Source organism: Trachypithecus francoisi, unplaced genomic scaffold (assembly GCF_009764315.1).
Source record: "Trachypithecus francoisi isolate TF-2019V2 unplaced genomic scaffold, Tfra_2.0 Lachesis_group4, whole genome shotgun sequence".
NCBI lineage: Eukaryota > Metazoa > Chordata > Mammalia > Primates > Cercopithecidae > Trachypithecus > Trachypithecus francoisi.
The window spans coordinates 66965369-66987845 of record NW_022681469.1 but is presented as its reverse complement, the minus strand read 5'-3'; the positions used below and the strand labels follow the sequence as shown (position 1 = coordinate 66987845).

General features: G+C 37.9%; 1 protein-coding gene across 5 annotated transcripts in view; it reads left to right on the top strand.

Annotated features, from left to right (window-relative positions):
• ELAPOR2 (endosome-lysosome associated apoptosis and autophagy regulator family member 2) overlaps nt 1–22477 on the top strand; it is a 183544-nt gene that overhangs the window by 137322 nt on the left and 23745 nt on the right. For all 5 annotated transcript variants that reach the window (XM_033192898.1, XM_033192901.1, XM_033192899.1 and 2 more), the window contains 8 exons: nt 1969–2059; nt 2728–2830; nt 6431–6568; nt 8081–8344; nt 9062–9235; nt 13035–13224; nt 14497–14593; nt 15566–15667. In XM_033192898.1, coding sequence (XP_033048789.1) covers nt 1969–2059; nt 2728–2830; nt 6431–6568; nt 8081–8344; nt 9062–9235; nt 13035–13224; nt 14497–14593; nt 15566–15667 — 1159 coding nt within the window. The remainder of the gene's footprint in view (nt 1–1968; nt 2060–2727; nt 2831–6430; nt 6569–8080; nt 8345–9061; nt 9236–13034; nt 13225–14496; nt 14594–15565; nt 15668–22477) is intronic.

The window sequence follows — 22477 nt, the reverse complement described above, 5'->3', positions numbered from 1 at the left end:
AATAACCTCATCTTAACTTGATGATATGCATACAGTCTTTATTTCCAAATAAGGTCTCTTCTATGGGTATTGGTGGTGGGGATTTCAACATATCTTTTCTCAGGGACACAGTCAACCCATAACAACAAGTGTTGTGTTCGGCCAAACCTGTGGCTGGAGTTGCCCCAAAAGTGGCTGGCAGGGGTGCTCCCAAAAGGGACTTCCCCAAACTGTCCTGAGACAGGGCCAGTTGGGATTTCAACAAAAGAAGCACTAAACACCACGATGATCCAGTCCAAAGCATTGATTAGGGGAATTTACCTACAGAGGGGCCTGTAGCATATCTCACAATGGACAGTAAGACAAGGAATGTTCTACTGAGGTGTGTCTGAATAAAGGGAGTCGGGTTGTAGAGTTTAGATGAGGGTTTGAGGAGTTTGGCTCAAGGCTGGGGCTAGTTTCTTTCAGTATTTTAGACAACAACCTAAACAGCTCTATCAGTGCCTGGGAACGTTCAAGGCCCTGGCTTGGGGTCAAGCCTTTAGGTAGTGGAGAGGACATGCAGCTGGCCAGGTCTCAAAGGGGTCAAAACACTCTGTTTCTCAGGACAGAGAAAAAAGTGGAGGACATTGGGGAACTCTCCAACAAGCAATATTCAAACATGGGAAATGTTTATTTCCTCCTGCGGGAGTATTAGTGCTCCAGACTTAGCTCTCTTTACCATCCTAGTACTGCCTCTTTTCTTTTGCCCTTCCCTATTCTATCCCTCTTCATGGCATTTCTGAACACTAGGAGTTGTTCTCAGAGAAACATTTCATAAAGTCCTCCCTTTATTGATATAGAATTGCTCCAAGTGGGAATATCCTTCTGCATTTTATCCGCATTGTAAGTTTGCAGTCTCTTTAAACCTAAGCGCCTCTCATATTGCTTACACTGCAGTCAAGGGCCTGTTGTCCCACCGGGTCAGACTGTTTTATGGCTATTCAACTCTTAGAATTCTCTACCCGCTTATCTGTCTTTTCAACCACAGTAGGTAGCCAAACAATGGACATCTCTCTTTTAAGTATGTACATTAGTACATATTATTTTTAAGATTAGCTTGATTGATGTATAGTCAACATATCAACTCTGTATAAATTGTTGATTATAACATTTCAAAAATCGCCAAGTCAATCTAGCACTGAATCAGCCTCTTCCTTAGTTTCTTTCTTATACCTCTTGCAGTAGCAGATACTGATATTTTCTTTTAGAGATGGAAATGCCAATGCTGAGATAGTGCCATTAATTAATAACCTTGCTTGATGGTATGTTGGAGAGGCCTCTCTTTTCCTCATTTTACTGTGGCCATTTCAGTTTATATTGATTGTTACTTTGCAGAAGACGGACCTCATAATGGTTCTCTGTGCACAGCTCAACAACTGTTGACAGTTCATGTTCTACTCATGTTCTACTGACTTCTCAGTGAGGGTGGACTTTGTCTTACCTTCCTATCCCAGTGCATATCATAGTTCTTGGCACTCAGTAAATGCTAGCTGAATAAATAAGTGAATGAATGCAGAACGGGGGTTAAATTAGGGAACAATACAGCAAACTATAAGAATGAACCTCAGGTCCCAAATCTTTTCTATTCAATAATTTGAAGTTTCTATTGCACATTTGTTGCCTGAAGACTAGGATTGTTCATCTCAATATATTAGATTAGATAGAGACCATCTATTCTAGTTAAAATACAATTCATGCTTCATTGAGAAAACTGTTGTTATCCCATTAAGTATCTTTTATTCAAAATAATGTGTCACTTGGTTCCTCTTGGAACATCTACCTCAGCATGAAATTTGCAACTGTGATTAAAAATAGGGAATTCATTTGTAGCATTTCTAACTTTGAATGGAAACACTAACGCCTCTTCTTACTTTTACCTTATTTAAACAGATTGTTGGAAATCATTAATGGAATTTTTATTAATAAAATAACTTTTATTACTTCTAGGTTGGGAGGTGGCTGGAGATCATATCCAGAGTGGGGCTGGAGGTTCTGACAATGATTACCTGATCTTAAACTTGCATATCCCAGGATTTAAGTAAGGAAAACAATTCTAATTCTTTTCTGTAAGAATCCTCACACCTGTTTCCCCACATAAATAAAGTAATAGGTCTACTTTATGGAACAATATTGCAAAAATACTTAGTAAATAACAAGCTGTCACAGGGTAATGTATTATATTGAAGAGTATCTGTAGAATTAGTGATTGAGAAACTATAAATGTTAGTTATATGTTACTTGGATAAAACTGAAAAATTTAAACAATAGTGTGTCCAAATGCTACAATAACTTTGATTCTTGGATGCTTAATGAAGAGGTCAGTCCAAGTTGTTTGCAGGAATATCTTTTGGTTTATTTATCTATTTTTTCTCAGTTCTCTTGGTAAAATAGTATGTTAGAAATTTCTTAATTCCATTTCGTTTTAGTTCCCCATGTTGAAATTACCCAGTAGGAGTTTTTTCCTTTAGGATGGATGGTATCATTTACAACAAGAGGTTCAAGCATATTACCATGGTTATGTGGACTCTGTCTACGAAGGGTGTGGACAGGTAGGATTAAGTGAGGAAGGAGTTCTGGGTGAGGGAAGTGGTAGATTAGAGGAAGAGAAGAGCATGGCTTTTTGTTTAATAAAAATAGTGACTTAATTTTATTCTAAATTGTATTTAGAACATACTATAAATATTGCCATTTTAATCTGTCAAATAGACCACCAACATCTATGACTGGAGCCACGGGTTCTGAACTAGGAAGAATAACATTTGTCTTTGAGACCCTCTGTTCAGCGGACTGTGTTTTATACTTCATGGTGGTAAGTGGATGGGCAGCTTTCAAAGGCAGATTTCTAAGCTTAGCATTCTCCTTCAAGTGTAAATTTATTTGTGGCAAGTTGGGATAATAAATCCTTTTTTTTTGGTATTCTTAGCACCTTTTATAAACATTAAAAAATATCTCAAGTAATTAAGAATTGTGCAATGAAGTCCACAAATAACCTGTTTATTCCTCATGGGAAAGACTAAGTGAGGGAGCTCGGGTGACTGATAGAGGCCAGGGAATATTAATCTGGTAAAAAAATTCCTTCATGAAAATGTCACCAGCAGAATGAAAATTCTCCCCTGATAACCATTCAGCTATTCAAACTATCTGGAAGGAAAACACATTGTACTAATAAGTAAGGGCAGAAATTAATGGAGATGTAGAACACTGAGAAGAAAGAGAGCATTTAGACAAAAGACTTCACTATGCTCATGTCATAATGTTGCCTGTTTCTTTTCTAGATGTCATACAAATCTCTACTCTTAGCTTGAGGAAAGTATCATGAAATTTACTAAGACCTTATGTGAGATTTAAAAGGTTGTTGGCTAAGAGTCTAACATTACAATTAAATGGTTACTTCACAGACCTGCTTTGTTTTTGGTTGTGTGTTTTTTTTTTTCCAATGACGTTTTAGTAGCTAGTTAACAGTTTATTAACAATTTTCTCCGGGATATGCAAAATGTGAGGAGACTTAAACATTTATTTGTGATTAGTGATAGCTTAAATGAAGGCAGACTTTTTTTCTGAAAAAAGAAAAAATATCGACTTTGTAGCAGTAAAAGATCATGAATAATCTTCGGTACAGCCATCTGTATCACAAAAAACCCACAAGTCTTCAATTCTCCCAAGTCTGCCTCCTTATTTCTTTAGTTTGTTCTTTTCATACTCAGTGCCTTTGCTGAAATGCAGACTAATATTATCTCTTAACTGGACTATTCAGTAGTCTCCTATACATTCTTCTCATCTCTACTCTTTCATCTATACTGCTGTCAAAATTATCTTTTTCCTTTTTGGAGACGAAGTCTCACTCTGTTGCCCAGGCTGGAGTGCAGCGGTGTGATCTCGGCTCACTGCAACCTCTGCCTCCTGAGTTCAAGTGATTCTCCTGCCTCAGCCTCCTGAGTAGCTGGATTTATAGGCATGCATCATACATCTAGCTAATTTTTATATTTTTAGTAGAGATGAGGTTTCACCATGTTAGCCAGGCTGGTTTCGAATTCCTTACCTCAGGTCATCCGCCCACTTCAGCCTCCCAAAGTGCTGGGATTACAGGCATGAGTGACTGCGCCCAGCCAAAATTATCCTTAACCAGAAAAACAACAGTAGAGGCTGGTGTGGTGGCTCACTTCTGTAATCCCAGCACTTTGGGAAGCTGAAGCAGGTGGATTGCTTGAGTCCAGGTGTTTGAGAGCAGCCTGGGCAACATGGCAAAACCCCATCTCTACAAAAAAAAAAAAAGAAAAACAAAATTAGCTGGCCACAATGGTGCATACCTTTCATCCTAGCTACTTGGAAGGCTGAGGTGGGAGGATCACCTGAGCCTGGAGGTCGAGGCTGCAGTTAGTCATGATCATGCCACTACACTACAGCCTGAGCAACAGGCCCTGTCTCTAAAACAAAACAAAACAAAGAAAACCCCGCAAAATTGAACAGTAGAGGCATGAAGAACAAAGCTATCCCTTCCCTTGGTGCTTTTTATGGCCTATAGCAATTATTCGTAAAGTGTGGCCCCTGGACCAGCACCACCTGGGTCCCCTTGTGAATTGTTAGAAATGCGTATTTCTGGGTCTCAGCTTAGTCTTACTGAATGAGAAACTCTGTGGTCGCAGCAATCTGTATTTTAGCAAGCATTGAGGGTGGTTCTGAAATACTTTAGAGTTTGAGAACCAACGGCCTCTGAATACACTTCAAATTCTGTAACATGGTGTTTCTATGACTCTTTGTATTCTTTCCCCAGCCTCTGTTTCCAAACCTGCTTTTATGACTCGCCTTTCTTTAGTCACCTGAATTTGTTGGTGTTAGTGGAACACTCTGTACTTTTTCATTCCCTATGTGTTAACACTCTAAGCTAGAATGACATTCTTCCTTTTGCTGTTTTGTCTGGTGAACTCCCAATCATACTTCAGTGGCAGCTCAAACTTCACCTTTTCTCAGAAGCTCTCTCTTACTCCTTTCAGTCAAGTTAGCCACTCTCCCGTGTGCTTCTAAAACCCTTTGAAAAATCCCTGTTTTAATTGTGTGAACTTATTTATGTTTTTTTCTCTCTTACTCAACCAGGCATCCCTGAGAGTAGGGATCTTATGATATTTATATTGTTGAATCAATCCTAGAGCTTTTAGCTTTTAGCAAAGTCTGCCATTTTTTTTTTCCTCTGTGTGATTTGATCTTCTCACAGGACTTTTGGAGATCTCAAACTAAATAATATATAAAATGCTTTGAATATCACGTAGTGCTTCACAAATGTAAGGTGGTATTATGTGCACTAATGCATTACATTTCATTTATTGTAACCCATAATGATGTTTAATGAAGCTCTATCGATATATTATGAGCTGCTTTTTGGAAATTATGATTTCATTTTTTGGTTACATGGGATTTCTATAATGTATGATGAGCATTTTCTGTTATTCCTGTCTGTGGTGTGAACTCAGGATGTGTCTCTTTAGAGCATATTTGGTTACTTTATCACGTTTGATTCCTGTATTATCAAAGGATGAAAAACAAAGCAACTTGTCTTGAGCTCATGAAACCTTATTGCCAGCATCCCAGATAATTAACGGAAGCCCATCCAAATTCCTAAGTGATCTATCAGGATTTCTGCCAGGAAAATTAGAAAATTCAGGGTTTAGGCGTGGTTTTCTTTTTATGTAAATTAGATGTGTGTTACATTATCTGGTCAACTTATTAATATTTGCTTTCTAGTCATGTTAATGACAGCATATCAGTTGGAATATCACAAATTTGTGTGATTTTAATATTATCTTGAATTTAGTTAAATAAATAAGAAATAAAATATAAATTAAATCTTTTGGAAGTCAAGTATAAGCAAGAGAGGATTTCATGAACATAAAATAACATTCTGCTTAAAATGCACTTGGTTAAAGTAACCCTGAAACTTGCAAGTATAATTCAGGGGAACTTGGAATTCCTATGTAAGAGCTCCCTATCAGAATCTCTGAAAGGAAAAGATAAAAAATTGCAAGCCTTTCCGTTCAATGATAATCTTAGAAGTTTATTGTAAGAAGTTTGAGGAGTTATGTTTCCTCTTCTAAGTATATATCCCAAGCCAGATGACATACATGAAACAAAAATAGCCAATAAAATAAAAAAACCCCAACCCTTTAACATACTATGATTTGAGACCTCTTTCAAGTTACATGAACAATGTGGTTGATATATTGTAATTACTGAGTGAGTGAGGTGCTTGTGCAGACTTGAAGGTAAGTTTTAAGAGTTCTGGGATTATATGCTGTGTTTGCAAATAGTCATAAACTCTGGTTTACTTTAAATATAAATACATTTGTAATATATACACAGGTATATTAATGTTGAGTTTGTGCTTTATTTGAATATATTTTTTTCTACTGTGTTTTAGGATATTAATAGAAAAAGTACGAATGTGGTAGAATCATGGGGTGGAACCAAAGAAAAACAAGCTTACACCCATATCATCTTCAAGAATGCAACTTTTACATTTACATGGGCATTCCAGAGAACTAATCAGGGTCAAGATGTAAGTTCCAAGCACTTTTTTTTTTTCTTTAAACACACTAATCATGCCCCCTTGTGGAGATACATACGAAGTGATCACTCAAATTTGGAAGAAAAGACTGCTTCTTTAAAAATATAGAATGAATAATCTGGTTATAGAGTCGGTGGTATAAAAATGATAATTTTTTATTTTTTGAGAGTAAGAATGTATGGAATAAAATAACAACATGTCTTTGAATTGTTCTTCACTCTGAACAAATATAGTTTTTGGAAACTTATGAGAAGGAAAATCTAATTTTGCAGTTCTCTAAGAATAACTTGTTTTTAAAGCTTTCTGAGGCTTTGTGAAGATGGGCAACTTTCTTCCTCTTCATCTGAGTCATCTGATGTTTATCTAAGAGCCATTAACTAGTGTCTTTTTATTTTTTCGTTACAGTAATATTTCCTTTACAGCCTGGAGAATGTGTATGTACACACCATTGAGCTAACACACAGAATCATTTCCTTTATTTTATTTTCCCTGCCAGAATAGACCTGTTCCTCCCCTAAGTATATTCCATTGTACCATATGTTTCAATAGTAGCAGGACTTATTTTGTAGATCTCCATAGATGTAACCTTCCCAAGGTGAGAACAAGATAAACCACTTGTTCAAAAGTGGCCGTAATGCTATGGTGGCAAATGTACGGCTTTTTCTCTTCTTCTCTTCAGGCTTTCAGTGGGGAACAAATTCCCCAGATTGTACTTGACTCTAGTTATTCCTTATGATTGTTAAGATTACCGTCCTATGGGGCATGAACCCTTCCTTGCCTTCCATTTATCTTTGTCCCAGACAAAAAGCATTAAGTAGTCTAGGGTAACACTTCTTTGTACTGATAGAGTGATGCCCACTGCTTAATTAAAGCCAGACCTTAAAGTGACCCAGTGTTACAAGAAGGAAAATCATAATAAGTCCCAGGTTTTTGCTCTCTAGTCCACATCTTTTCTGTATGTTGATTAGGGAAAGGACTGGAGAAGGAAAGGAAGACTCAATGAAATTGTGTGATTGCATTGATTTAACACAGTTAATGTTTGTGTGTGACTAGAGGTCCTAGTCTTCCAAGATTTTCTAATCCCCATTCCAAGGCATTTCTACCCTGCCACACTTTCAACATCCTATTGTATCATTTGATTTAGGCTGAGATGTGAATAAACAATGTTGGGAGATAAAAAACTGTTCCTCTCTTCAAACTATACTAGTTCTTCTGTATATGAGGTCTATAATTGCATCCTGATTTCTACCAATTGTGACAGATCTCACAGTAATTGTGACAAAACTCCTGGAACTCTATTATTGTGGAAATTAGTTTCTAGTATCAAGATTTAAGATTTTTAAAAAGAAGAACCAAATAGCAGTGATTTTAATCTATTGTCAATTACAAACTATTAGGCTGGAACACTCTATTTAGTTATTTTGATGATATCAACATAAGACATAATCTGGTTGTACAACTAAGCCCCAAGGCAGAAGTCATTACTTTCTGCTCTTTTTTTAGAATAGACGATTCATCAATGACATGGTGAAGATTTATTCTATCACAGCCACTAATGCAGTTGATGGGGTGGCGTCCTCATGCCGTGCCTGTGCCCTCGGTTCTGAACAGTCGGGTTCATCGTGTGTCCCCTGCCCTCCAGGCCACTACATTGAGAAAGAAACCAACCAGTGCAAGGAATGTCCACCTGACACCTACCTGTCCATACATCAGGTCTATGGCAAAGAGGCTTGTATTCCATGTGGGCCTGGGAGTAAAAGCAATCAGGTAAGTGGGTCTGCATTTCAGGTATCCACATGAAAGCACATTTTAATAGAGAAATTCAAGGGTTCTCCTTAACGTTTCTTTGGGAGCTATGAGGTTGCTATTTATTCTGAAATAAGACTTTCAACTTACCGTTTCTCTTTTCTCCTTTCTTGCATTTATTAAACACTTACTGTATGTCATGAAAGTACTAGTTACTGGTGACACAAAATATTAAAAGCTCCCAAATAAGAATGCTTTTCCAAAATATTAAAACTGATTTCTTGTGTATTGTTTAGGTACAGCAAATAAACTACCTATCTGTAGGCTGGCTATAGCAGTCATCTGGGAACAGCTAGTGTTTCTTACAATTTTTAATGGCAAAGATTGATGCCATATTACGAGTGAAGGACAAAGCAGTTTTACTGTCTGTTTAAATTTACATAACAGAATTTTGGCTATTTCTTACTATTGTTCTTCACTCTGAACAAATATAGTTTCTACAAGGAACAAACTTGAGGATAACTTTACTCTGTCTTTAAAAGTTTCTGAATTTTCTGAACTCTGGCTAGAAAAATCTAGTTAGAGTTTAGAAATTCTTGATATTAGTGTAGTAAAGTATATTATAGCTAAGATTAAATTACTGGAATAGTTTTTACACCTAGAACTTTTTTCAAATACATTTTAGTAGCAGCTAATATTTTCTTCCCTGCTATATCGTTTCTTTATTTTTAATCAAAGGACCATTCGGTTTGCTATAGTGACTGCTTTTTCTACCATGAAAAAGAAAATCAGAGTTTGCACTATGACTTTAGCAACCTCAGCAGTGTGGGTTCATTAATGAATGGCCCCAGCTTCACCTCCAAAGGAACAAAATACTTCCATTTCTTCAACATCAGTTTGTGTGGGCATGAGGTGAGTTCTGACTGTCAAGGTGAGATGGACCTATATTTCAGCTCCGATTGAGTTGATATTTTCTGTGTTAATGGACCAGTGAATTCTCTATGGATATCAACCAAGTATCAGAAAATGAAGTTTGATTGCTTAGATCCTCTATTGCCTCCTAGAATATTGGCAGATTTCTCTACCAGGGGCAACCTTGTCTGGTTCTCAGTGTATCAAATCACTTATGCAGTCAGTTGAAACCCGAAGGTTGGAGCTGTGGTGTAAGTGCTTTGAGGACGTTTCGTTTTCATAAAAATGGATCAGGGTTGTCAATCTTACCTCTTTTTTAGGCAGGAAGTTATTTGAGAAAGTTTTACTGTTGTTCATGTCGTCAATTTTGTGTTTTAAAAAGAAAAAGACTTTTTTTTTCTTTTTTTTATTATCATACTTTAAGTTCTAGGGTACATGTGCATAATGTGCAGGTTTGTTACATATGTATACTTGTGCCATGTTGGTGTGCTGCACCCATCAACTCGTCATTTACATCAGGTATCACTCCCAATGAAATCCCTCCCCCCTCCCCATAATAGGCCCCGGTGTGTGATGTTCCCCTTCCCAAGTCCAAGTGATCTCATTGTTCAGTTCCCACCTATGAGTGAGAATATGCCATGTTTGGTTTTTCTGTTCTTGTGATAGTTTGCTGAGAATGATGGTTTCCAGCTGCATCCATGTCCCTACAAAGGACACAAACTCATCCTTTTTTATGGCTGCATAGTATTCCATGGTGTATATGCACCACATTTTCTTAATCCAGTCTGTCACTGATGAACATTTGGTTTGATTCCAAGTCTTTACTATTGTGAATAGTGCTGCAATGAACATACATGTGCATGTGTCTTTATAGCAGCATGATTTATAATCCTTTGGGTATATACCCAGTAGTGGGATGGCTGGGTCATAATGGTACTTCTAGTTCTAGATCCTTTAACCCTAGAAGAAAACCTAGGTAATACCATTCAGGACACAGGCATGGGCAAGGACTTCATGTCTAAAACACCAAAAGCAATGGCAACAAAAGCCAAAATTGACAAATGGGATCTAATTAAACTAAAGAGCTTCTGCACAGCAAAAGAAACTACCATCAGAGTGAACAGGCAACCTACAGAATGGGAGAAAATTTTTGCAATCTACTCATCTGACAAAGGGCTAATATCCAGAACCTACAAAGAACTCAAACAAATTTACAAGAAAAAAACAACCCCATCAAAAAGTGGGCAAGGGATATGAACAGATATTTCTCAAAAGAAGACATGCATACAGCCAACAGACACATGAAAAAATGCTCATCATCACTGGCCATCAGAGAAATGCAAATCAAAACCACAATGAGATACCATCTCACACCAGTTAGAATGGCAATCATTAAAAAGTCAGGAAACAACAGGTGCTGGAGAGGATGTGGAGAAATAGGAACACTTTTACACTGTTGGTGGGATTGTAAACTAGTTCAACCATTATGGAAAGAAAAAGACTTTCAAGAGGAAGTTTGTTCAAAATAAAAAGGAGACATGCAGGGCCAAATATCAGTTGATAAGGTAGGCTTAAATCATACAAATGGATTTTATTTTCTGTGAGAAGAAGAGGAATCTTAATTGATACTGGCAATGGTGAGAGGTTGCAGGACCATAATGCCCAATATTTTAATGGACATATGAGGTTAGGGTTGGGAAGTATGTACAGGTATATGCATGCAGAGTAGAAACAGAATAAGGCATTTCCTCCATGTCTCTTCCCATATTAACTCCTATATTTTCAATTGTCTTCATTATGAGATACTGTGCAAATCTTTGCACAAAGGAAACAAAAAGAGATCTGATGACCATAGAGGTTTTCAAACAAAAAGATCCATAACATTTTACATGGTATGACAGTTGTCCTATTTTGATTTTACCTGGGGTGATCCAAGACACTCAGTAGATTAGTTACTCAGTTCACTCAATAAATATAAATACCTGTTATGTGCCAAATAGTGTGGGAAGCAGTGAATAAGATTAATTCCGTTATCTATCATACTTCTATCACAATCTTTTTTTTTTTTTTTTTTTTTTTTTTTTGAGACGGAGTCTTGCTCTGTCGCCGGGGCTGGAGTGCAGTGGCCGGATCTCAGCTCACTGCAAGCTCCGCCTCCCGGGTTCACGCCATTCTCCTACCTCAGCCTCCCGAGTAGCTGGGACTACAGACGCCCGCCACCTCGCCCGGCTAGTTTTTTGTATTTTTTTAGTAGAGACAGGGTTTCACCGTGTTAGCCAGGATGGTCTCGATCTCCTGACCTCGTGATCCGCCCGTCTCGGCCTCCCAAAGTGCTGGGATTACAGGCTTGAGCCACCGCGCCCGGCCTCACAATCTTATCTTACATTAGCACTACCTCTTTTTCTGCCTTCTCTTTTCTTCCCCTTTGGCTTCTATCTCTTTCTTTCATTTTTATTCTTTTTTTTTCTTTTTTTTTTTTTTTTTTTTTTTTTTTTTTTTTTTGAGACGGAGTCTCGCTCTGTCACCCAGGCTGGAGTGCAGTGGCCAGATCTCAGCTCACTGCAAGCTCCGCCTCCCGGGTTCACGCCATTCTCCTGCCTCAGCCTCCCGAGTAGCTGGGACTACAGGCGCTGCCACCTCGCCCGGCTAGGTTTTTGTATTTTTAGTAGAGATGGGGTTTCACCATGTTAGCCAGGATGGTCTCGATCTCCTGACCTCGTGATCCGCCCGTCTCGGCCTCCCAAAGTGCTGGGATTACAGGCTTGAGCCACCGCGCCCGGCCTCTTTTTTTTTCTTTTAGCTTCCACTATTTTCCTTTTTCTTTCCTAAGTACCTTTTCTTTGCTCTTTTTCATTATTTGTTATTGGCTTCAACATTTTAATTTAAGCCTAGTAAAAAAATATATAGTGGTGAGAAGGGCTATTGTTGTGAGAAGGCTTGGTAGCGGGAGAAGAATTTATAGGTTAGGCCTGCTAGCTGCATTAAGAAGGATAATCTTTTATACTTTTCTTTTTACACATCTGTGTACACTCTATATCTAACACCAGTGAAGTAGTTTTCCTATTTTTACATTTACTTTGTAGAAGTTATGGAGCAAGCTATAGTCCTTTGCAGTGGGACTATAGTATATTTAAACAATTTTTCCATTTTTATGAGTTATATCTTCAATTATTTTCTAAATTATTAGAAAAGCAAATCTCTGTATTCCATTTAACTTGTACAGTTGAACAGATACACATCATTGTATCTAAGAGTAGGTGAATAAAGACACTTGTAGTGACCAACTATTTAGAATTCAGGTGTTTTTCTAGAATTTTGCTTTTTCTAGAATTTTCCTTTTCTTCTTTAGCCTTCACATTACCTTTCTGCTACACATAGGATCATAAAGGAAAAGGCAGATCAACTCTTTTTCTTTGACATTAAAGCTTTCATCGGCAGTTTGCTGGTCTCTTTGCGTGCATTGTTTTTCTAGGAATTGAACATTTCATAGATTACTTTTATTTTCTTAAGTTTGATGACTTTCATTTATTACAAATGATGCTTATAGTGGGAAGAGCAGTATAGTCTTGAATTACTGTATTTGTTAACTTCAGACTCTGAACTTTGGTTGAATATTGGACTTTCCTTGGGAGCTTTTAAAAAGTACTGGTGGATGGCTAAGGCTCACACCAGATCAACTAAATCAGAATCCATGCAGTGAGGAGAGAGCCACTGCTCTTCTAGGGTCATTAGCTAGTCGGGACTAAGTTTAGAGATTGACATCCAATAAAAACTTTCTTTTATGACTTTATTTTCCTAGGGGAAGAAGATGGCTCTCTGTACCAACAATATAACAGACTTTACAGTAAAAGAAATAGTGGCAGGGTCAGATGATTACACAAATTTGGTAGGGGCATTTGTATGCCAGTCAACAATTATTCCTTCTGAAAGTAAGGGTTTCCGAGCAGCCTTGTCATCACAATCCATCATTCTGGCAGATACATTCTTAGGTAAGCTTCCTTTGGTTCATATATGCATGCATACATTTATTCTTAAATTATGCTATGGATAACTTGTCATTGTATTGGTGTTTGCAAAAGATGATTAAGGCCCCCACAGGTAATTTTACATTATCACTTTGTAAGATGGTGAAAAAACTCCTACTAGTGGGGACTATTGATTAGTCTCTGAGAAGCTTCTGCATTTATGTATTAATTCATATGTAAGTATGACATTTTCTGAGGGTCTGTGCCTGGCATCAGACTTTCTAGAAGTTTAAGAGGCAAACCAATTTTAAAAACCAAAACTAAAAACAAAATAAGAATAGTAAACAAACACAATCTACATCTAAATCATTTATATGCCACCAGTTTCCATCATCTTTTCTCGTACCAAAAGTAAGCAGGTGACAAACAGCAAAGGTGCTGAGTTTCATTCCTCATGTTCCCTTTTTGGCTCTGTAGTCCTGGCAGCCATAGGAAAGTTTCAAGAAGAATCTAGCTCTCTAATGAGTGACTCCTAGGGATCAAATCTATTATGATCTCTACGGTGGGGGGTTAGGAATCTGTGGTTTTAACAAGCTTCGTAGGTGATTCGGATGTGTGGCCAGATGTGAGAACATTGCTGTAGTATAGACTCCACAGGAAGTTAGCATTGATTTTCAGCACCAAGATCAGTTCCTGGGGGCGGTGGGGGTTGCTCAGAGTGGGAACTCTGAAGCAAAGTTTGCTCTTATTGATTGTGTTTTGGCTTTGTTATTTTGCTTACAAGAGGCGGGGGGAAAAAAGCCTTAGTTTTCTGCTTACTAGATTAAGCAAATTTCAGAGTTATTTTCTGGAAATTATTATGGCACAAAAGTTTTTGCTTTGTCAAATACATCTGTATTGAATATGAGTAAAACGCTGTATTAGCAAAGCAGCCCAACTCATTCAATAAAAGTCACTGGAGAATGAAAATTTTAAAGGACTTTTGAAATGTTAGAGAACTGAAAAGAACTTCATAGATTATCGAATTACTGCTTGCATTAGATTCAGGCAACAAGACCCGGGGAAGTGAAAAGACTTAAGCAAAATTCTAAAGCTAGGGAGTAGAATCTTATCTCTTTCATTCTGGAGACTTTGGAAAATTTCTTGTTTTTACCATGAATGCATTAATATAATACAGCATTTCTGTAAATACTGTAAAATGACAGTCACTAAAGCTATTTTCTATTCAAATCTACAGAGACCAAATAAAACCAGTTTTCCATATTGCTTAATAGCTTCTTTCTAAATGTCATCTAGGAGTTACAGTTGAAACCACATTGCAAAATATTAATATAAAAGAAGATATGTTCCCAGTTCCACCAAGCCAAATACCAGATGTGCATTTCTTTTATAAGTAAGTGAAGATGCTGTTTCCCTTGACTACATTTTAATCAAAAGAAACTTGTATATACGGAACACCAATACTCACATATTTATAATTGTGTGTATGTAATCATATACTGGATGTGAGTTCCTATGGCAGAGAAGATCGATTATGTCACCTGAGGGTTCCTAGAATGTAGCTTATACTTAATAATTAGTAACTGGTTCTTAAATGAAATATAGTAAAAAGTAGGAAACGTGGAATATTTTGAAAGCCTTATATAGTTTCGTGTGTGTGTGTGTGTGTGTGTGTGTATTCATTTACGTTAGGCAATAAAGAGACTCTATTTCACTGTCTAGGCAATAATTATTTATAATTCACATATCAAAGCATCAGCGTAAGTAGATATGGTCCTTGTTTCCTTAAGAATATTTTTGATTATAATATTTATTAAAATGGGCCGGGCACGGTGGCTCAAGCCTGTAATCCCAGCACTTTGGGAGGCCGAGACGGGCGGATCACGAGGTCAGGAGATCGAGACCATCCTGGCTAACACAGTGAAACCCCGTCTCTACTAAAAAAATACAAAAAACTAGCCGGGCGTGGTGGCGGGTGCCTGTAGTCCCAGCTACTCGGGAGGCTGAAGCAGGAGAATGGCGTGAACCCGGGAGGCGGAGCTTGCAGTGAGCTGAGATCCGGCCACTGCACTCCAGCCTGGGCGACAGAGTGAGACTCCGTCTCAAAAAAAAAAAAAAAAATTTATTAAAATGATAATATCTTTACTAAATACTTTGATGATAACATCACCTGGGAAAGTAGTCAACTTTTCATAGGCAATGAAAGTAAGTGAGGTGAAATTGTATTAAAATTGTAAATTAGTGAACTTTAATACATTTTTCTTTTTCATTTGTTCATGAAGCCTGAGAGCAATTATTCACATATTTTTGTCTTTGTAATCTGTATTATATCTGTTTTCTAAAAATATTATTTGGCTTACAATAGGTCTTCTACAACGACAACATCTTGTATTAATGGCCGATCAACTGCTGTGAAAATGAGGTGTAATCCTACTAAATCTGGAGCAGGAGTGATTTCAGTCCCCAGGTATCCTGATTTCCATATGATTTGTGTTTACTATGAGGAAGAAAAATTCTCCAGAACATTGGTATTTTAAACACATTCTCTATGAACATAAAGCAGAAAGAAAACAGAAGAATCTGTAGTTTTGTTTTTTTTATAGGGATGTGCTGAGTGTGTATTAAGAGGAATAGGTCCTTGTACAATCTAAATACTTCCTAGCCTCTTGTATGACATATTCTTGTCCTGTTTGCATACAGTGTCTAATTTTTTTGAAAATAATTTAAGCAATATAAAATTAATTATTCTACTTGTATCCCTGTATTTATTTTATTGTTTAGCCTTGATTTCCTTGAGAGCTGGAGTAGTAGCTTTTCTGATTATGGTACTAGATCAACAGTTAACTAGCTGGGTGATCAAGTAATCTAACCTCTGAGTCATAGCTTTTTTTTCTGGAAGGGGATGGGGCCCAGGATAGATAATTTGTATTATCGATTTCTAACTCTTCAGTTTATTGATTAATGGTGGCAGAATTACCAAGTTAAGTCTGACTTATAGAATATATAATGTGGTTCATTTAACACAGATTAGCATTAAGGCAATAGCCCTCTATAGTGAAGATCTGAATAATGCAGTTCACTTTGGATGGGAACACAAGAAGAAACAATTTATAGACTCAGAATTGTCAACTTAAATACAGACTGCTTTAATGGCATGAGTGACACTTGAATGCCTCCTGATTTTTTTCAGATATTCACTTTTCAGTACGAAGATTATTTATTTCTTTATATTTTATTTTTAAAATTATTATTATTTTTTAATTATTTTGTAGAGATGGGAATCTCCCTACATTGCCCAGGCTGGTCTCAAACTCCTAGCCTCAAGCGATTCTCTCTTCTCAGCCTCCCAAGCTGGGTTGGGATTACAGGTGTGAGTCGTTGCACCCAGCCAGATTATTTATTTCTAATCTTTGCTGAGTTAAGATACCTTTGGATCATAGCTTGATTTGCAGATATTTTTCCTCTATCAAACTAGCAAAAGTATATGTTTTTAAAAAGAAAATGATCGTGTTAATTTTGTTTTTGATAGTTTCACAGTAACCCTTGGGAGATTTTAACCTGTCCTGATTATGTCACATCAGGATTGGAAATCAGTGGTGTAAGCATTGCTTCAAATACTTGTGTATCCTAAAAATACTTACGGGGTAACACAGTATTTTGGGCTTATTTTTGAGCATAAAGGCACACTGACATTCTCTTTTCACCAACTGCCATGTTTCCACTTCTCATAGAGCTATGAATTAATTATTCTTTTCACCTGCTCAAGGTGAGAGACTGATGCAACAAGAGTAGTACCTAATAATAATAAAAGGGCATCCTGTGGTGGAGGATCCCTCTGCCAGCCTCCAAGCTATAACGAAGGCAGAAAACCACCCTCCAAGAAAAGATGTGGTCAGAGATTCTCGCAATAAAAGCGTGTGTCTTTTATCATTCTCTGATATGCCACCATACAGTTCTCAGTTCAGGTGCTTAATCTATTTACTACAGCACATCTGGGAGTCATTTTATGAACATGACAATTAACTTCTAGTCTCTAGGAGTTTACTTGAATAGCTTCCAAAGCCTCCTCTAGGCGTCTAACTCAAGTAGATGATGTCAGTGAAGACTAGGTCTGTCCTTTAGGAAACACATCACTCTCTCTCTCGTAAGGTGTGTTCTGATGCTTTAATTGTGATAAGGAAAAGAGTCTCCTGGAGTTAAGTGATGGCATGTAGAAACTGAATTTTTCCTATGAGGAGAGGAAAACTTGTTTCTCCTTTGACCTCCAGGAATCTGCCACTTAGAGAAGTAAATGATCTTTGCCAGGGTTTATCAAGATCACCTGCAGCAGAATACCCTGGGATATCTATTTTAAACATTAATTTCTGGGCCGTCTCTAAAAATACAGAATCTTAGATGCTGAGCACAGGAACATTTTTAAAAACCACAAGGCAATTCTGATGCCTACTGAAATTTGAGAACCAGATTTTTTCCTAACTCACATTTTGGAATTTTGTTTGTTTGTTTGTTTTCTGAGACAGATTCTCAAAATGTATTCCAAATTTTAGTTTTGTGAAAAGCTAATTTAAAATGTGACAGTCTAAAGGGTGTAGTCCTTCACCCATGTTTGATAAATCTTCATTTAGAGTTGTGATGCGCACTGAAGTGTGCTGACCCTTGCTTTAGGGAGCTGCTTGAACACTACAACCTAAACGTGCCGACCTTTATTTATTTCTTGAATCAATTTCCCATCAGGGCACAAGAGGGAGCTCGGAGATCAGGACACGAGAAACAGCAGCTTTCCTGAAATTATTAGTTTTTTTTTTTGTTTTTTTTTTTTTAGCGGTGGGGTTGAATAAATATTTCCTACTAACAGGAAAAAAAAAAAAAAGTCAACATAGCCCAGTTTCTCAGGCTGCTTTTTGAGAGGACTTCTTTTCTTTTCTTTTCTCTCTCTCTCTTTCTTTCATTCATTCATTCTTTTTTTTTTTTTTTAGCTTTAAGATCTCCAGAGTGGAGGGAGATGCTAACCAGACACTTGCCTTGAGAAGCTTCATATGCTGACCAAAATGTCTCAGAAGGAGACTTTGATAGTGCAGAAGGAATGCCGCTCTCAGGAATTCTCATTGCTTGGCCAAGAATCTTGGCAAGCCAGGCAAAAGTTTACTTTAGCAGTAGCAATGTTGGTTGGGGTTCTATATATTGGTGTCCTGGGAAAATGTCATAAGATCCCCAGACCTGGGAAAGTGAGAAAGTCTTAATAGAAAGGGAAATGGGCAGAAGAAAGGGGGAAATGTGTGTTCTTTGTGTATCACCTGAGAAATAAGAGGGAGCAGCAAATTATCCAGGCTGCCTTCTTATCTGCAGCTGGAAACACCAGCCTGCCTATTTGGTCTGGCAAATGTAGTTGGCTTCTAATTCCATAAAGTGTCTGGAGGGTATGAAACATTTTAGATAAAAACAGTACAGTGTTTATGGCAGATGTAATCTGACAGCTGGAGTGAAGTTACGAGATTTTCTAGTGTAGTTTGCACCTTGAGCAGAGAATAAATTGCTAGCACAATAGGCTGCTGATGTTCCTAAATATTAATAGATGCCCCTAAGTAGACGGCCCCCTAGCCTTTGCCTAAAAGGCTTCTTAAACCTCTAATCATTATCTTAGGTAGATAGAGGAACTGAAGGCTTTTCTTTTATTGGGAAGAATTTAGACCTAAGCATTGTGTCCAAAGGATTCTTTTGAAAACATGAGAAATTTCTGTTAGTGAAAAGAGTATAAAAAGGCCTTATTAAAAATCAGACAAAGGGAAGCATTTTTACTCTGATAATAGAGGTGCCTCAGCATCTACAAGATCCTTGTGTCAAACACATTGACTTTACAGAGCAGGAAACACTGATGGCCCAGGTTGTATAGCTGCAGTGTGGCATAGTCCAAGATGGAATAATTTTCTGTGTGTTTTTTTCATGCCATAATGCTTTCAGCTTGCCATTTTTTCATTCCATTCCTCCTGGGCAGAGATTTGCAAAGAAGCACACTAAGTTAGAGGCAAATATCACACTTACCCCAGAGGATAACTCAACTGATTTACAAGTAATGGTGCCTTCTTTTAAATGAGTCATCTTTCCTCAAACAGGGTCTTTACTGATGCCACGAATTAGAGGAAAATCACTTTTTTCTCTCTGTCAACTTCTGACTATATTTAGCTGCTTGAGTAGTTTATAAATCAGCCTAAAATTGTTTTGCCAAAACCTCCTTCAAAATCCAAATTCGTCTTCATTATCAGTGTAGCCTCTGGGAATATTGAATCTCACAAAAGGAATGCTTCACCGTTCTGTCCTGTTATATTCAAGGGTCAAACACTCGAGGGGTTTATTTCACAGATTCCAGTTTAGAGTCTCTCTATCAAATTCATCAGATCTATTGGATGCTAATGTAGTATTTTCTTTGGTCTTTGGGGGAGGACTGTTAAAACCAAATTAGCCATTTTCAGTTCTTAAGAGACATGGAAGGATGGTTGGTAAAATGAGTTCTCTTGTTTTCTTTTTTCCTAGAACAATTTATAGACAGATAATAGATACCTAAGTCTGTGCAAGTTAAATTAAAAAGACAATTTAACTCAAAAGACCAAAACTAAATATGTTCCTAGAATATTAAAAAGTAAAAAGGCATATAGAAGCATTATGAGCATAAGTGAAAACAGCTAAAATCCATTATGATCAAGAAATGAAAAAACTAAAACAATTGCTAAAACTATAAATTTCAGACACTAATAATCTTAAGACATGATATAAAAATTGAAACCATTCATAAAATTTTCAGATCAATTTTGAGATAAGGATGATAATTATTTCATTAAACAAGATAAAGAATGTGAAGATAAAACTAGGGAAAGTCAGTTAATTTAGTTTGTCTTGGTTTTGATCTGATGCTGGCTTTTGATAGTTAACTCAGGATAGAGTCTTTAGAAAGGGAGGTTTTTGCAGGAGATTGGTAGAATTTTGTAAACCCAGATCTAAGAACTATGCATAAAAAATCTTACGTTCCTACTCAATTTGTTGTGATATTCTCGTAGAAAACACCGGGTTCTTGTCACACATCCAGGAAAGAGTAGGCTTGCAGACACTTTGAAGGGTGAGGGGCTATGGAATTTATTGGGCAAAAAGGAAAAAGACTCAGCCAAGTGAGAGGGGTTCCTGTTAGCAAGCCCCCACCTCACAGATTGAATCCTCGGTTACCACCCAGGAACAGGAGGGGCCAGGCTCCTCCTTCTGCAAAGGGCGCAAACTTCCCAAGGCCCCACCCCTTTCTTCCAGTGCCAGGCTGATTGGAGGTTTTCTGTGGGGCCCTTTTTACTTGGCTGTCTCAGTCTGAATGTTTGTGTCTCCCCAAATGCATATGCTGAAATACCATTAATACTGAGGTGATAGTAGTAGGAGATGGTGTGTTGGGAGGTTATCAGATCATGATGGCTCTCCCCACATGAATGAGATTAGTGCCCTTATGAAAGAGACTCCAGGCCTGGCAGGGTGGCTCATGCCTGTAATCCCAGCACTTTGGGAGGCGGAGGCAGGCAGATCAAATGAGGTCGGGAGTTCGAGACCAGCCTGACGGGTTTTAGTAGAAACCCTGTCTCTACTAAAAATACAAACTTAGCCAGGCGTTGTGGCGGGCGCCTGTAATCCCAGCTACTCAGGAGGCTAAGGCAGGAGAATCACTTGAACCTGGGAGGTGGAGATTATGGTGAGCCGAGATCGCGCCATTGCACCCCAGCTTGGGCAACAAAATCAAAACTCTGTCTCAAGAAAAAAAAAAAAAAAAGCCGGGCATGGTGGCTCATGCCTGTAATCCCAGCACTTCGGGAGGTGGAGGCAGGCAGATCAAATGAGGTCGGGAGTTCAAGACCAGCCTGACCAACATGGTGAAACCCCATCTCTACTAAAAAAAATTACAAAAAATTAGCCGGGCATGGTGGCAGGAGCCTGTAGTCCCAGCTACTCGGGAGGCTGAGGCAGGAGAATGGCGTGAACCTGGGAGGCGAGGCTTGCAGTGAGCTGAGATTGGGCCATGGCACTCTAGTCTGGGCGACAGAATGAGACTCTGTCTCAAATAAAAAAAAAAAGACTCCAAAGAGCTAGCTAGCCCCTTCCACCACATGAGGATGCAGCAAAAAAGGGCTATCTATGAAGCAGAGAGCAAGCCCTCACCAGACACTGAATCTGCTGATATTGTAATCTTGGACATCTCAGCCTGTAACTGTAAGAAGTATATATAAACTACCCAATTTAATATATTTTGTTATAGTAGCCTGAATGGACTAAGACACATTCACAAACAATTTGTAATCTCTAGCCTCAGGGCAAAAAAATTTTGGAACAAGATGCAGTAGTGTTTTTTGGACCCCATACAAGAGGGGACAAGCCATCCCCAGCAGAGAAAGTCTGAGTCTCCTGAGATGCCAAAGGTGAGAGGAATTACCAGCAGCAGGTTAGAGACAACACTGAAGCCAGTTTGAATACCCCAACATGGGGAGCTCACTGAAAAGCCCCATGAGAAAGCAGCTCAGCAACAATAGTTTATCCTGGAGGATAACTCAACTGACAAATTTTCTAGCCACACAAAACGTTCCCCTCAGTCTCCTCAGACAAAATCCAGAGGGATCAGAAACATATTAACAATATAGATATATGTGTTTTAACCTTTGTATTTTCTATTTTGGCAATACAAATTTGTATTGAATTATAAACTATGCAAACAGTTAATAACAGGTTCAGTATTAAGTGATAATAGTTCATAAGAAAAGATTCTGCTCCACGAATTCATAATACAAACCAAGTAGATCCTACTTTAGGAAAGATTTATTTAAAAGAAGACACTAATAGCTCATCTCTCAGTCCAGTTATCTCTCAGGGAATGTATCCCATTTTAGAATCCAAGACCTAACTTCCTAAAAAAAGTTAATGTGAATTCTTACATATTGCCAGGGCCACCAAGATTCATAAGGCAATCCTGAAGTAAAACAAGGAAACTGGGAAGTCTCTTATTCACTTACCTATAAAACCAAATCAAGGTCCACCTGGTTGTCCTTTGAATCGGTCTTTGCTCTACCTAGAATTCATAGCACATCCAGCAATCCTGTAGAATCCTAGCCTGGAATGCCCCAGCTATCCATGACAGTGTACTGTCTCTTTAGACATTTATTCACTGGTTCCTATGGTGACTGCATAAACCAAAAATTATAAAAGAAGCACAATTTGTGGTACCTCTGTATTCCAGCTTTAAAAAGCTGGGGGAGGTGGCTGG